We start from the raw sequence: 16846 nt of genomic DNA, 5'->3' as shown, positions 1-16846 counted from the left end.
ACCATTTTTTTCAAACAGTAGCATGTGAAGGTATGCAACTTTCTGTGAATAATTTGGTGGCAGTAATGGAAGGTCTATAACATCATGGGAACAACTTCTGTCAAGAGCTCTTTCATGCTGTTTTTCAACTTTGAATTTGTAATTACAAGACAAATCCAATGTGATTTTTACTGCTAGTGTAAACAGAACAAACAGTGAAATTTTAAAACCACATTTATTTTAATACAAAATCTGTTGCACTATTACAGAAGTGAGCCTGTATGTTTACCCCCACATGCACAGATAATTCAGCATCTACAATTAAATAAGAGTAAAATTATATTTCTTTTTCCCAAAACCATTGGCAAATCCTGTGAAGAAATGTTCTGTTTGTGCTTTGAAATCGATGTTTATATAATCAATTTCATATTTCAGTTCCCATTTAAAAAACTGACCAATGGAAAGCTTGAAGGTGCAGACAAAGCTTATTACAGCTGAGTTACATTTGGGATTACTTCAGATGTGCTTTACCTACAATATATACATGAAAGCTGCAAGGTGTCCTATGGGCTAATCTAGTGCACTGGCAAAAGCTCTGAATGGTTCAGTTGGAATCTGCAGTAAATGAGCAGATCACTATTTTGTTTTCACAGCAAAAAAACAAAACAAAAAACCAAACCAAAACAAAACAACAAAAAAACAAACCCTAAGTAGATGCTTTAAAATACCATGCACACCATTGGCTATAGTACTTCTTACACAGTACAACATAAACTTTCTTGGTTTATTTGTTTGTAACACCTGGAAGCGTATAGCATCTACACTTTAAGTGTATTTACAAATTCAACAAAATATCTACATATAAAAAGCTTACTTAAAATTAAACTTGATGCAAGTTATGAAAAACCAATTTATTGGCAAATGAAACTGAGCATTCCTTCAACCATAGGTTGTTATAAAAATTTATATTTGGAGGTAAACATTTGATTGATATAGTATGCAAGAAAATATTTTTTAACCAATAAGGGTAATCCTTTACCAATAAACCGTATTAGCACTTGTCAGATGGAATGCTGTGGTTCAGGGAGGTAACCCCCACACTGCTTCAGGCTGGAGATAATTACAAAGCTGCCACACTGATCAGGCTGGGACACAGAGAGAAATGCGCTCTCACCAATGAAGTCAGCTGGTTTGGGTTTTTAATGATTTATTTTACAAAAGCTTATACCTTGCTGTGTTAGTAAATAATTTAACTCTGGTTATGTTTTGGGATTTTTGTTTGTTTGTCTGTTTTCGTTTTTGTTTTAAGTATCCTAAGGCCATGTAAGCATGTTGCGCTGTAACTGTGTAGAAAGCATTTTTTTTAAAGGGGAAAAAATCATACTCTTCTTCATGTAATTTAAAATATTTTCAACTTTCCATTTTTAGCACAACAGTTTCATAACACTTCTTTTTCTTCACATTTTTCCTTTATTTGGCAATGACAGTAGTCTGCTAATCTTCTAACAGTTTACTGCACCAACTGATTTAGTAGTACAGCGCATTACGGAATGCATATTATATAAAGGCACTGAATATACTTTGCCCTGTGTTTTCTGGAATATTTTCCCTCACTTTAAAAGTTTTTCTTTCAGTGACTGTACAAATTCCAAAATGCATTGCAATGCATATCTTTTATGCCCTAAAATCAGTTCAATGTGTTTTGATGTAAAAATAGAACACTGTACTGCTGTAATACTTGATAGATTAAAAAGCCTATAAAGTAATAGGAGCAAAGAGCAGATAATAGGGTCTCATTAAGCATCAGCAAATGCAAGTGTCATACTTAAATCATTTAGCAATTATATACTGTACATACTGTTCCTAACTGTCTTGCAAAAAGACATATGATAGCTAGACATTAAGTCACCAATTTCACAACAATGTCCACAAAGACATTGAAGTTCTATATAATACTACTATAACACTCTGACAATGAGAACAGAATTCATATCCAGGGATTCAGCTGAGGACTGCATAACAAATTGTCAAACCATGTTTTTATAGTGTACACAAGATTATCTGTAAGTTGTGTAGGGTTTTTTTTTCCATGCACTATTACTGTATTTTCAACAGAAAACAAAATTACAAGTTGATGTTACTGTTTGTGTCAGTTCCTTAAAAAAAAAAAAGTAAAAATACCCAAGTTTTGAACAAAATTTGAATTTTCTATTTTGATTCATAATAACATACCACTTACTGTGTCATTATGCTGTGTACTGGTAACCTGCATATTCTCATAGCATTAACATCTGGTGGTGAGGAGCTCCGTTACCTGTGTGTTCATAGTATGAGAAGGAGGATGTACAAGTGCTTTACGCAAACTGAAGATAAAAGGGGATCAAGTTCTGTGGTTACACAAATGAATTCATGGCATTTACAGGAGAAGGGGCCTCAGAGCTTTCATTTCCTTCTGCAGGTTCTTTCTCTTTTTTACCACTATATTGTCCAATAAAGGAACCATCCTCATTGAACTGACCATTTACACCTTCTCCATAGTCAACTAAACTATCATCACTGTCTTCTTTTTTCACAGTTCTGTCTGAAGGTGTCCGGCTTCCTTTTTTTAGAGGTTTATGGTCCTCTGCATCACTGGAGACACAAACAAACAAACATGGGATTAACTGATGTACTCTTAAGACAAAATCAGCCATGCATGCAGAGTTTATGAGAAGCATGTGTGCAGCCCTATAATCCTTTAGTAAACCCACATCACATTGTAGAGATAAATCAATATGATGCAGTTCACATGAAAACATGGTGTAAGAATGGTTTAAACAGTGAATGTCTTCAGTGGAGGGAAGGGGAGTTGTGGTTTCTTGTATTTTTTTTTCCCATCGTGCATGACTTTTCATTGGTAAGACCTGGACCCTTAGCTTGGAGGCCATGTAGATGCAACTGCAAGCATTAAGAAGTGGATTGTAAAGTTATAAAAAAATAATTTGTTTGTTCTCCAAAGTAACAAGCTTATGATATGCCGTGAAGTTAGTCTGTTAAACTTCTTAATTTCTTTGACTCCTTGAAAATGAATGAATAATGAATTTGGTTAAATGAAATATACTGATTTTCTTTACTAGTATAAAGAAAATAAAAGTGCCGCATTTCAAATAATTTGTTACATAATGCAGGCCAGACTTGCAATTTTCAACCTTACCTTTCAAGAGACCTACACATTCCATTAAAAGGGTGCAGAAGAAACAAATGAAAATAGCCTAAGAAGAAAAGCAAAGTCCATATCCTGATAGTGATCAGTATTTTATCAATAATAAGTTGCTCTTAAAATTGCTACAATATTTACTGTATTACAGGTAAAGCAACAATTTAGCCTACAGTAGCTGGAATTAAGGTGTTGAGAGCATGCTTATTCTTTTTCATTTCTTATCAGATCCATCTCCCTGCCCTACTCCATGACTGATAATGTTCTGACAATGATGATGGTGATTTGGAGGACAAGAGAAAAAGGAAAGAAAGGCCAGTAGAGATGTCTGTAGCAAAGTACTGCGATCTTTCCTTTGTCAGTGGAAAAACTGCAGCACCATCAGCATCCTCAAAAAATTTGCAGCTGTGATAGGCTTGTATTTCATGAAATAGAAATTTCTGGGCTCTTTACAGAATCCTTTACACTGCACTTCAGTTTCAAGATGAAGATTTCAGCAGCAGCTCCAAAGCATTTTTAATTGAAACCCACTATTACCAGCTGCACTTTTGGGTGCAATTATTTCTCTTGTCTTAAACAGAACATGTGACTTGATTTGCATATCAGGTACAAAAAAGGAAGTGGCTTGAGGTTTTATTTAGTTTGACAGCTTATAGGAAATACAAAAAAACCCACATATAAAATATTAAAGAAACAAAATTAAAATTTACAATTTCTAGAACACTAGGCTGACTATATACTCCACAAATTAATTTAACCCTCTAATTCCTAAAACCTAACATCCTAGTTCTTCAAATAATGATTTTTTTTCCTAATTAATACCTTTGAACACCCAGAGAATTCATATATCTATATATTATGTAAGATGTGCAAAGCCGCACATCATATAGCTAGCCAACAAAAGCTCTGTTGAGAAACTATTGCTAGAAAACCATTACACCACTTTCCATCAAGCTGTTTGTCCTCATCTCATCACCTCTTTTCTTTTTTTTTATGTTTTGGAAAATGCTAAGTTACTAAATTCTAAAAGAAGGCCACTTCTAATATGCATATATTATAGAAAAACATACCAGAGATTTTATCATTCTGCATATACACCAGAAAAAAGTGGTAGAAATATCTCTCTTATTTACATGCAAGATAATTTTCATGCTCAAAGCACACAAAAGCAAAACCTCTGAATGTGTCTGTAACAGGCTTGATGTTTTACTTATTGCTGTGTATAAGGTACGAGGATAAATGTCTGTCATCGATCTGTGCTCACTGGTGCTGCAAACATACAGGCCACTAACATTTAAAAGACTGTACTCCAAAATTTCAATAATCCAGCAGTAAAGTTTATATTAAATGTTTATAACACTGTGAACACAAGCAGATTATAGAGACATTACTGAAGAGAGTTTATTTTGGAAGGACTCTATATTTAAAGGTTGAAGATGGAATTGAGTATTTAATACTCATTATGAAACTACATTACACAATGTAGTTTCTCCAATGCCTCCATCAGAAGGTATTAACAGTCATTAAAACAGGCTGTATGAGTCAAATGAAGGCCAGGCTCTCCTTCTGAAATTGTAACCAGTCCTAGTCCCATGGAAGATCTGTTTTCTGGGTAACACTGTTAAGGAAAGAACACTGGCTTGTTTGTTGTTTAATTTCAGGTGAATAACTGCATAATTCCTTACACCATTATACACAGAAATGAAAAGAAATTAAAACTTCAACTGTATCATATTCCAATTGGTTATGAATCTTTGTGCAAATATTCTAAAGTATGACACTAGCCAGTGTAATTCACTAGGCTGGAATGTACTTAAATAATATAGTGCTACTGTATTAAAAATATCAACATTTTTGTGTTTAATCCAATGACAAGCTTTATTTGCCTTTACAATTTAGAAAAATCTGAGTATGAGAATTTCTGCTTATTTATATTTTTGCAAACAAAGTTTATGTATAGACAAACAATGAAGAAGTACTTACACTGTTGCACTGTGTAAAAGATTTTTCTATATTTTAGTCAGGATGCGAATTCTACTATATTTATAATTAAAAGCAAACAAAACTGCAGATTTACCCATGAGTGTATCTGCATGGAGGTGGGCACTGGTGTGAGAGCACAGTCACAGCAAATGCAAAAACCAAATCTGAACCCAGGATTCCTTCAATTGTTGCACTATGTAAGTCTAGAGAGAGGTTCTGCCAGGACTCTGGCATCAGAAAAACAAATGGGATTATCCAAGATGCTTTACACTCCTGGTTCAGAAAAGAAAACATATACCATGGTACCATATTTTCTGTATCAAACAGATGAACACAGTGTTTTGGATGGAATAGAAAGAAATTGAGGAAGAAAGGCAAAAAAAAAAAACCAGATAGGAGAAGGAGAAAGAAGTGAACATATCAATGTTTTGGACAACACTTCTGCTTCCCTGGGGATTCAAAACAGAGGAGGGGTTCTGGTGCTCTGGTGAAATGAATGTATTATCTGTTTGTTGCTAGGAAGCAAAAGCTGCTGAATTACATTACGAGGAGCTATAGAACACTTCAGGCTGTGGAATATATAATATTATATTGCAAAAACATGGAAAAGCCATAAATTTTGATACTGTACCCACAAGCTTTGCCAACCTTGCTTGCAATTTTTCATAAAACTATTCCAAAATGCAATCAGGATAAATCATAGTTTATTTCAGTTTCTGTTTGTGGTTTTGTTTGCTGACTTTTATTATGTCCCTCGTGTCATATTGTGATATTAAAAATAAAGTGCAAATTGGGTTGACTAAAATTTCAGTGGGAAATTGAAGAAGTTTTTGAAAGTGAAGTTTATGCAGTGCATATAATTAATAGTCAGAAAACAATACTGGACTGGAACCAAACATGAGGTGAGAATGGATATGAATTCTTTATTTAGAGCCATGGGAGTTAAGTGTAGTCATACGTTTATTATTTTTGCTATATAAATAAGTTATATACTAGTATCTTTTTAAGGATGAAAACTTCTCAAAGAATATTCATATGTACCAATCATTTTGATAAGTACATATATGTACCATATACACTTCTTTTCAGTAAGAAAGGTTTTTAATATTAAAGCATACTCTAAAAGTATGATTTGAATATTAATCATTAATGATTAATACTGTATTAATATGTTTCTTTTTCTTCTTAGTTTAATGAAACACATATCAAACTTGAAGCTAACTATTAAGAGATACAAGGAGTATTAAGGTAACAACAACATAAGTGCAAAGTACAAATTTATTTGTTTACAAAAAGTAATTTCACAAGCTTGTCAGTTATTGAAAGAAATATGTACCTTGAAATCTCCTTTCTTCTTTCAACTTTTCAATTTTTCTTCCTTAGATATGGGTAGATGCAGCAACCAGTCAGAATGGGTTTTTTTACGATGCCTCTGCAGTCCAGCAGGCAACTAGTTCCCAACTAAACTTTGCCACATTCATAGACATGCAAAAAGACTCAATATATGGTTAGCAATATACTACTTTTCCTTACAGCACAACTGTCAGGTGAAAGGCAACATAAAATAAAGTGGGTAAAGCATTCTGGGCTATAAGACACAGAAAGTGGATGCAGGAGATGAAAACTGTTGGCAGTAAATTCCTTTTTCTGTGACCTCAGGTCAATAGCCCAGAAATGTTTAAGTAAAAGCAATCAGGTAAAGCCACAGAAATACTTTCTGCTATGACTTCCCTGCATACTCCAGGTAAATCTGTCCCTACACTTAAAAGGTTTCTGCTCACACTCCTAAATTATTAGGACTGTGAGTCCTAATATTACTGGAGTTAATGCAGACTTCATTTTACTATTTCTTATTTAGCTAAGACTTAAGCACACCTATATTAATCTTCTGAGTATTTTTTCATTAACATCTATGCAATACTCAATCTTCAGCCCTGGCAGAAGCTGGAATAACTGGGTGATGAAGCTCTGGCTTTAAAAAGCAATGTGTTGAAAAAGTTGTTAATCCCACAAGTATTTAAGAAATAAAACAAGAATTGTCAAATAAAGTACATGTGTGTAAATTAGAATACAGTAAGACCTCTGCCAAATCCAATTCGACTGTTCAGTTCTTCAGGCAGCCCATAGAGATAATCTCTTGCTCTGGAAGGGACCAAACTTAGAATTACAGTCCTTGGGCACAAATCATGGCTAGGTGGAAACACACCTAAGTTTCAAGTTAAGTAACTACAAGAATAAAAACCCCACAGTTGTAGTTACAGACTGTATTTTCATTGTTAATCAACACAGAAGAAGAAGGAAGAGATATATTATCTAGCAATCCCAGAATTCTATGCCACAGAGTCTCTCGCAGCATATCCTAGAATTTCTAGGAAAAATACTGTGTGCCAAAACATTGAAGAAAAGAGGCAAAATAATTCACCAAAATGTGCAAAATCCTGTGTTACCATACTAGCAATCCTACTACTTTAGTTGTCTAGTCCTGTTTTATCTTCCTAAGAACATTCTGAAGACCACTGGACTTTCATCCTTCTCTTGTAGCTGTGTGCTTGCAGTGTTCCTGCCCATGAACCCAGAAGTCTGTAGCTGTCATAACTTCTTAATTTCTCTCAATTTATGGACCAGGAGGAATATTTAGGCTTATTTATACACCTATGCTGACCTCAACACACATCTGTGGTACTTATTCTGTTTCTTGCAGTTTCTTGGTGTAGACAATGACTGTCCACAATTTATTTTCTCAATCTTCTACACTCAGAAAAACACTGAGAATGCAGTGTAGATTGCTACAGAGGCATTGTTTTCCCTTGTTATGTAAAAATGAAGGAATCCATGCAGTCATAGAAATCATTCCATGGTTCCTGAAACACCTGCATTTCATAAAGCATTATTTCCTTCAATAGATCAATATGGTAGAAAAATCTGATGTTGTCTGGTCCTGCAGACCAGCCAACTCTCACGCAGAAAGTATTCTCTTAGTTGAAGTTTAGGAGTGCAAAACTTCAAGCAAACCCAAACCATCCCAAGACCACTAAGAAGCCTAGAAATTAAATGTGAAAAAACCCTCCCCTAAAACTGAGAGCTATGACTTCTCTAGAACATCTTAATTAGTCATTAAGATTTAAGTAACTTTGTAATTTAATTCTTACTTTGAAACAACTAATTTTCTAAGTACTGGGTTTATTTGTCCAGAAATATTGAAACATTTCCATGTCTTTCACTCTTAGTTCCTGAGAAACTAGGAAGCAAGTCTATGTTCTTATAAAGTTCCTCTTGATGGTCTGGTATCTCTCTGGAAGTGAGATGTCTTTTCGTACTTGGCATGAAATGTTTGTGAGACCTTATACTTTCCTTTTCCTCCTTTGAACTTTGGAGGAGAACGCAAGGAGATCAGACACTTTTGAGGAGAACAGGAAGAGCTTCCAGCAGAGCTCTTTTTTTTCATCTGACATAAGGAGTGTTTGTGTTCTGAGAAATCCTTCATGATCTGGACTAAGGATTCACCAAACAGCTTGCCCCCTGTGTATGGTAAAGACAGCAGTTTATATTTCAGATCTAGTGATGAGCTCCAAGGACGCAGCCATAGAGCTCTCCAGGCTACAGTGAGGCATGCCACATTTTTAACAGTGAGTATAAGAGAATCCTCAGCTGCATCATGGATAAAATTAGCTGCAATTTTACACAGCCTGTGTTTCCTCTGCATGGCACCAGATGGGACCCATTTCTTTCTGAATCTGGCTCGTTGTCCCTCTAACCATATTAGTAAAGCTTTAGAAGCATAAGTGCAGTAGATAGATACTCCAAGCTGGGCTGCAACTAGCTTGAAAGATCTTTTAATTGCTTCCTCAATCTTTCTGTCAGTAGGATCTTTAGGGAGAGCATCTGTATTATCAGGCACTGACAGTAGAGAATCACCAGCAACCAATGCTCTGTCTACCTCAGGCAAGGTCCCCCACAAAGCAGCTTTATCCACTGGGAAAGGATAGAGCTTACGTAGGACTGATGGGGCTTCATGCTTGGCTTCAGGATTTCCCCAAATCCTGCAGACAAGATCTTCCACAGCTGAATGGATAGGAAGTGCATTATCTACCTTGCCTTCTTCAGAGGGGATAAGCAGTTCTTCTGAAGCACATTCAGATTTGGAAGATTTTAGCATTAGCACCCTCTTTATGTGTTCAAAGAGGTAATTCTGATTCTCCATGTCAAATTTACGCAGAGGACCTGGTCCTTCCGGATCTTCTGTAGGGGACTCAGATGCCACCTCCCTGTCTTCAGGGGCTGATTCAACCTCCAAGGCCTTGTCAGCCTCAGGTTTCTCCTTCCCAGAAGCTGTTTGATCTTTTAAACTGTCCGTATGATCAGACTCAGAAGTCTGGGAACTGCTCCCAGATGCTTCTAAAGGAACCAGTGGAACATCTGCAATTGGTACACTGGGATGCTTTACTGAATGGGACCTAGCCTGTGCCACAGACGTTATGCTTTGTCTGGCTGCTGTCAAGGCATCCTTTAAGACAGCGGCCAGCTCAGGCAAGATTACAGATTTCATTAGTGAATTCTTCTCATATTCAGAGACGTGAGTAGTAGTAGAAGGTCTTACTTTCCTGTGACAGGATCTCTGAGTGTCTTCTGAATCTGAGCTGCAGTCTGGGGTCTGGCTGCACCAGTGATGGAGAGAAGAATGCTGCCTTGCCAGTAAGCCACCAGTTGAGCTGCAGCTGAGGGGTTGCTGGAAAGGGGGTGGCTGTCCTGCCTGAGAATCTGAGCCCTCCTCCGACCCCATTATCTGTTGCTCAGAAGAATGATGTCTAGAGCCATGCCTGTACTTCCATTCGTCTGACCTCTTTTTCTCTTGGCAGAGGGAAGCAGAGAAAGAACTAACCCTTGTAAGCTCTGAAGACTGCCTAGCCCTCCTCCTGGTGTAGGAGGCCTCTGATCTGGTGCTGGAGTATTGATCCCCTGACCTTCTGAAGAAGCTGGATGTGTCAGATCTCACAGACTTTGCTTTGGTAAAGACAGGGTCTGCTTCAGGAGAATTGGCACAGCTACCTTTTCTTTTCTTTTCCTTGTCCAGTTTCTTTCCTGTCCAAGCAGACATGGACCTGAAGTGATGAAAAAAGTTCAAAATACTCGAATTCCTAGATCTTTCAAAAATTACATTTTTTTCCAAGGGAAACCCTATACCCTTTTTCCTCAAAGAAGCACCTCATCATGTGAGGCAGACAAACTGGGAACTGAGTGACTGCAGTGATGCTGGGCTGCAGAGAGGATGACAAGATGTCTTCTGTAATCTGACTGGTTGCTGCTCCTGCCCTTTCTCTAAGGAAAAAAGAGGAAAGCCCAATATAGACTAATTACATAGAAATACATTTTAAAAAGGAGTTTTTGCAGGGTACATAGAATGAATTTCATATGAACAAGCGTGAAAGCTTGGCATGCATCTGCCCATATTCGCCAGACATGAATGAATAAATGCATTATAAAATAATTCAATAAAGCCGTAGATCATTCTTTAAATTAAGTCACTTAAATATGGAGACATAAATTCAAATCTTGCTACAGGTCACACATGAAAGCAGGCTTGAATACTTATTCCAGGCCTGAGAAAACATGTATTGAGGTCACATAATTTGTACCAATTCTGTACTAAGGTCAGTTTCTGCTGCTAAAAATTTCAAGTATCAAGAACCAGTGGAGCAATAAAGGAGTATACAAACTAGGCTTCCCAGGAAAACTTATACTGTACTTTAAAAACTCTACTTCCACAGACTGTTTCACGCTTCCCTTTTTATCAGTTGACTTTAGGTAATTCATATGCACTTACAGCTCAGATAAATACTATTCTGAACTTATTAACCTAAGAATCAAGTATATTGTTTCTACTCAAAGAAGAATAAACAGAAGCTGTTCCTTAGCATTCAGAATTGTACATCCAGTCCTGTCAGAAAAAGATGTACCTTCCCCTTCTATGAAGAAGCTACGGAAACAAACTAGATCCTTCTTGAAAAAAAACTGCTTTTTTTCTATGTATATTTGTAAATAATAAAGGACTTCTACACTGCTTTTGACAGAGGAATGAACTATAAAATCTATTGTAGCACCGCGTCAAGTATAATTGCAGTGACCTGTTTAGAAAATAACATTATTTTTTGTACTAATCAAAACCAAATAAACTACTTATTTAATAAGCTATATTTATAGCTGTTTTGACTTGTCTTTCCAAGGCATGCTTTTGGTAATGCCAGATTTGGCTAGACTGCATTTACTATAAAGGAAGAGAGTCATGAGTAAGAGCTGTGTTGCATGCTTTGAAGCTGCCTGCTATATATCTTATACTGAAAAACATGAAAGGAAGATTTGCTTTCTTGTAGGACACTCCTTCACCTCTATGTACAACATCATTTCTTTGTTATTGGATTAGATGTTAGTACGGGCATCTGTTTTAAATTATTTCCAATCAACGTTAACACCAGATTTTCTTTATCAGGCTTCAGTTAGGAATATATTTTCAAAAACTATGCTGCTCAACACAGTGTCCTAACTGAAAGGACACTGTATCTGGCATTTGAACTATCTGAAAGATGGCTTTGCAAATAAAGATTCCACACTTTGACTTTATAATACATACAATTGTGTTTGAATCTGGTTTTCACTTTGCATTAGCAAATGGCTTATACTAAGCTTGGATATTTTTATTTTTTCTAATGGTGTGGTTGAAATGCTATTTTTAGTTCTAAATAACACTGGATACAGAATCTTTGACATGGAAAAAAAAAGTTAGTCTTAAATTAATAAGTGTGATACTATATACAGTACAGGTGTGACATGAACAGTGAATACGACAAACCACATCATCTGCTTACCTGTATTCACCAAACGTTCCATCATCTTCCTTCATAGGTTGTATTTCTGGATCAGCATGTGCATCCTCCTTTTCCTTCACTAAAATATTTGAAATAGTAATTTTTATCATGAAACTGCAGGATGAGAAATTTTAACACCTTAATTTCTCAAACTGATCATATTTGGCAGGAATGTGGTTTGAATATTTTTTTAATGGGGCCTTAGGCTATTGCTTTTTTAAAATTTATTTTGAAGAAAAAATCTGTTAATTAGTTAAAGAATTTTGTTTTTGTTCAAGTATGATTGTATGCCATTTCATATAAGCAGAACTTTTTCTTTATTTCTAGCACAAAACAGAGAGAATTGTTGAGAATCCTACTAAAATAACTTAGATTATTAGTAGTTATTGTTTAAACAAATTCGAATTATTTAGTTCTACTTAACAATGTTCTCTATTTCTTCTTCATATTCTTCTCATACCAATTGATAAAACTGAATCAGATTCAGTTTTGTTCTGTGCTGGTTTGTGCATTTCCTTCTTTAATTTCATGTAGCACGCCTCCAGTAAATTTTAGGGTGTTTTTCATTACTAATAATTCTCAAAATACTAGGCATGGTTTGTTAATTTCTTCTTTCCCACAACATGATCAAACGCAATGCAAATTCATATACACTGGAACCTAATTTTACAAAACTGTATCTCTTGCACATTCTGGTTTTAGATTTAATCCTTGTTCACTGGTGGGAATAAATCCAGGTTTATAACATGTCCCTACAAGGTAATAAATATAGCACATGAACAGAGAAACTCACTAGCACCTGAGGAGTCAGATATTTACAGATGACATATATTGCTAGAAATTAAGAGTGTTGACAGGAAAAAACAATATACTGACTTTAAGAATTGTATTTATGGTTCTTCCCTTTGCCTTTTCATTTCTGGTTTTTTTTTTGGTATCTATTCAAATATTTCCTTTGTCTAGCAGATAGTTATATAATCCAATGCACAATCTCTTGTCTTCTACTCTACTCTGGTAATTTCCACACTATTTTCACATCATTGTTTTATGTACTGTAATTTAAGAGGCTATGAATCATTCCTGACAATGTTTACTGAGTCCATAATTGCAATAATACGTAACACCTTGAGATATATCAGGGTGCTATAATTTCATACTGAAGTAATTAATTACTTTCTACAAACCACAGGTAATCTCAAGATGACATGCAACATTTATGAAAAAGAGTTAATTTCTTTCTTTTCATAACTTAAATTTTTATAGATTTCATAACTTAGTGCTTTCCCTTTGTCACTACCTGTCGAACAGTATATTTGCAATTACTCAAGAAATACAAAGTCACTGCTATAAACACCAATACATACTAATTCTGGAAATCTTATAAATAGTCCAGGCCCACCTTTATATATATATATGTGTGTGTATGTGCATATGTATCTCTGCATGAAAAAATGTATACCTTACAACTAATAATTCTGCAGAAGCAGCAAAAAAAGGACAGAATATCAAGGACCCACAAAGTAATGGCAACTTTAGCATCCAACTGCCATCTACAGTTTTACTCAAAACCTCTGTTTCACCCTCCTCTAGATGGTGGTTCACTCCACGTCCTCCTACCCTTTTCAGTTTCATCATTTCACTTGTTTCAGTCACCTGAATCCTTCTATATCCTCTGTTATCTCATTTTCTCTTTAAAAAAATCCAAATATTAGGGAAAACAACCTTAAGATGGTGTCTTCAGCCTGTAATACAACTCTATGTTCCTTAATACAACTGTGTTCCTTAATCATCTGTTTTCTTCATAGGTATAGGCAGCTGGAACAGAAACTTCTCTTACCTAATTTTTGCTGTCATTACAAATCTTTGTTCTCTCTGTAAAACAACCTAACAGTTAGACTGGGCAGAGTACAATTCTTGTATTTAATAAAGTGATTTTCTCACGAAAATGATCTGCTGTTCTATTCCAGCAGATTTCCCTATGAAGAGCTAAAGTTCTTAGTGTTCCTGACACTAAGTTTTCAGAAGTGCGTTGGTCAAAACAAGCAGGAGAAAATAAAATGAAGTGTGGACTTTTCTTTTGTACTTTTCTAAATGCATACATGTTTTTCATGCCCAAATTAACAGTAGGAACTTCAAGAAGTTTGAGATGACTTTAATTAGGCATTCTAGAGTCTGAATATTTATATTATTTCCAGGTATTAGGAGAAAATAATTTTTTCATTAAATCAGGATTTTAGATAAAACTTAGCAACTGTACTCTGTATTGCAGCTAGAATAGGAGAATGAAAAATCAGATTATCCTTTGATGGTCATTTGAAGTTCAGTCATAGCCACTCATACCTCAACAGCTGCTCTGAGAACCTATCTGACAGTACTGTGCAAACTGGTTCTCACTATCCATTTCAAGAGAGCTCTGGTCTATGGAGCTACTCCATAGAAAGAAACATAAGACCAGGGAAAGATATATATGATACCTATATGTCCACATACATACATACATGCCTTTTATAATATGTACACCAGGAGGGATGCTTGTTTTGATAGAAAACATACATTGTGTAGTTCCAATTTTTAATGTAAAATTATAAAACATACTTGGTCATTCCTAGATCTACTATCAAAAAAATGCATATTCTATAACATCTCTTACAAAGAAACAAATTATAGAAAAAGGACTCCAGCCTAACTGAAGGATGGTATCTTTAAACTTAGCTGCAAAACAGCAGAGGCTGAAGGTGACACAGATTCTGGAAGGAACTCAAGGTATTTGAAACAACATAAAATATGAAGACATTTGTCCTGTTACATGCATTCCCTATATTTTAAAATAACCAGTGGCTATGATTTTGACTTTCTCAGCAAATAAATTCTAAATCAACTCATGTTAGTGGATTAAACCCATTTTGCGTTGGACTTCAGAAAGTGGAATGTGCACTAGTAGTGATGCTCCAAACAAAGCTCAAACCTCTCTAGAAAGGTCATGCACTGATATGACCCCCCAGCAATGAAGAAGGTCCTTCTCTTACACTGAAATAGATTCAGGTTTTCTATCAATAGGCAGATGGCTCCTGTCAAGCTCACCAAATGATAAAACTGATTTGCCATCTATACAGTGTAAAAGTAAACAATCAGCAAATTTAATTTTCCAGTAAGCCTGAGATCTGTCTTAATGGGTTACCAACAGATGAATTTTACTATGCTGGTTAAATAGCATACCTGGATACTTGCCACCCTTATTCCTCCTTATGAAGCAAACAATCAGTAAAATCAAGATCAGAAGAGCAACAGCACACATAAGACCAATGAACCATCCTTGAGTAGCGATGTCAACCTGCCGGCTTGCCATTGCTAGAGATAAAAGAAGAAAAATTATATTTTGCTGCATTTAAATGCCATGCTAATTCAGGTAAATAACAGCCAATATAATGTTCATTAAAGAAGAACATTCAGTGTGAAAAATAGCATTAAAAAAACCAGCAATTATGGATTTTGTGAGTATTTCCATTATTCAGATACTTCCAAATACCTATGTATGTAGAAGTTACTTTTCAGTATCTAAGAAGTCTGCTAACATTTAAGCTTAGCAACTACTTCACAAAATCTACACACATACTACATTGCTTTCCACAAACCTCAGAACTATTCTCAACTATTTTGAATTAATTAACTACTGAAATGAAATTGCAAATTATAATTTAAAGAAACATGTCAACTGCATTCTCAAAATGAATAAAAAGCCAATACTGATCAGCTAATGCATTCCCATCATTCTGAAATGGGGAAACAGATGGGTCACTCAAGGGCCCTAACATTCAATTTCAACTAAAAACCAAGAGTGAAGTATCCTTTAAAACCTTATTAAGCATCAGGTTTTCTTTCTTTCCTCAAACCTGTACCTCATCCTACAATTAATTTATCATGATTGCCATGATTTAGCTAACATGATTCCTTAACATGAGGGCTTAACTGGGAAGCCTTTCCTTAGCACTATTTCTCTCCAAATGCTGACTCTAGCTGGAATATAATGTAAATAATAAGCAAACTACAAAGAACATATTGCAAACACTAATAAGGACAGGAATTATCTGTGTGGTCTAGGGTCTGGATCTACTGGTCTCTAAAACAGTAGGAGGATTATTCTGGTGAAATTTATTTTCTACTCCACTGTTGGAAACACATTACAGGCAACTTGACTTATGATTTGCTGCTGGGAGAAAGTGAGAAGAGTGAGAGGAGTTCAGGATTCATGCTCCAAAGTAAAGAAAATATGAAGTGGAGGAAGATAAACATCCATCCAAACCTATCTTATTCATTCTTCTGCTTCTGCTCCAGACCCAAAACCCAAGAGTATGAAACTCTATGAAAAGCTGCTCAACAGACTGAATTCAAGCTGATGTCTCACTGTCATTTTCTAGTTAAGAAGGAGTGTGAGACAGGTAGCTTGGAGAAGCAGCTGTCAATGGTCCCACATTCCTGAGGGATTCTAAAACACAAAGTACTCCAAATATCTGGATGCAGTATCTCCAGTCCATTCCATATGGAAGCCCAGTATGTATTCTATTTTAGAAGTACTATGCTAAAATTAATTCTTTCTCTAAATGCATATTTTTGGTCTTACTGACCAAAACTATGACTTAATTTTCATTTAAATAATTCAATGAGCTAAGGCGCCAGGTTATTGTGGAGATAAAATCAGAAGATTTCTCAGCCCTTGTTTATGTTTTCTGATATTTTAGAAACTGACTGTTATATGCACAAAAATTTAAACTATTTTTCCATAAAAGTGTCTACATGTCACATAAATATATAGTTTATATACCTAAAGATT

At 35.4% G+C, this 16846-nt stretch overlaps 1 protein-coding gene across 33 annotated transcripts in view; it reads right to left on the bottom strand.

The window, feature by feature from the left end:
• Positions 1–2372: 2372 nt before the first annotated feature.
• Positions 2373–16846, bottom strand: part of NRCAM (neuronal cell adhesion molecule) — a 63269-nt gene continuing 48795 nt past the window's right edge. For 29 of the 33 annotated variants that reach the window (XM_062491105.1, XM_062491132.1, XM_062491108.1 and 26 more), the window contains 3 exons: positions 15235–15366; positions 12019–12097; positions 2373–2610 (listed from right to left, as the gene is read on the bottom strand). In XM_062491105.1, the coding sequence (XP_062347089.1) occupies positions 2373–2610; positions 12019–12097; positions 15235–15366 (449 nt within the window). The other 4 variants (XM_062491126.1, XM_062491107.1, XM_062491138.1 and 1 more) reach the window with 2 other exon arrangements.

This window comes from Cinclus cinclus, chromosome 4 (genome assembly GCF_963662255.1).
Source record: "Cinclus cinclus chromosome 4, bCinCin1.1, whole genome shotgun sequence".
Lineage (NCBI taxonomy): Eukaryota > Metazoa > Chordata > Aves > Passeriformes > Cinclidae > Cinclus > Cinclus cinclus.
This window is presented reverse-complemented; position numbering and strand designations above follow the sequence as displayed.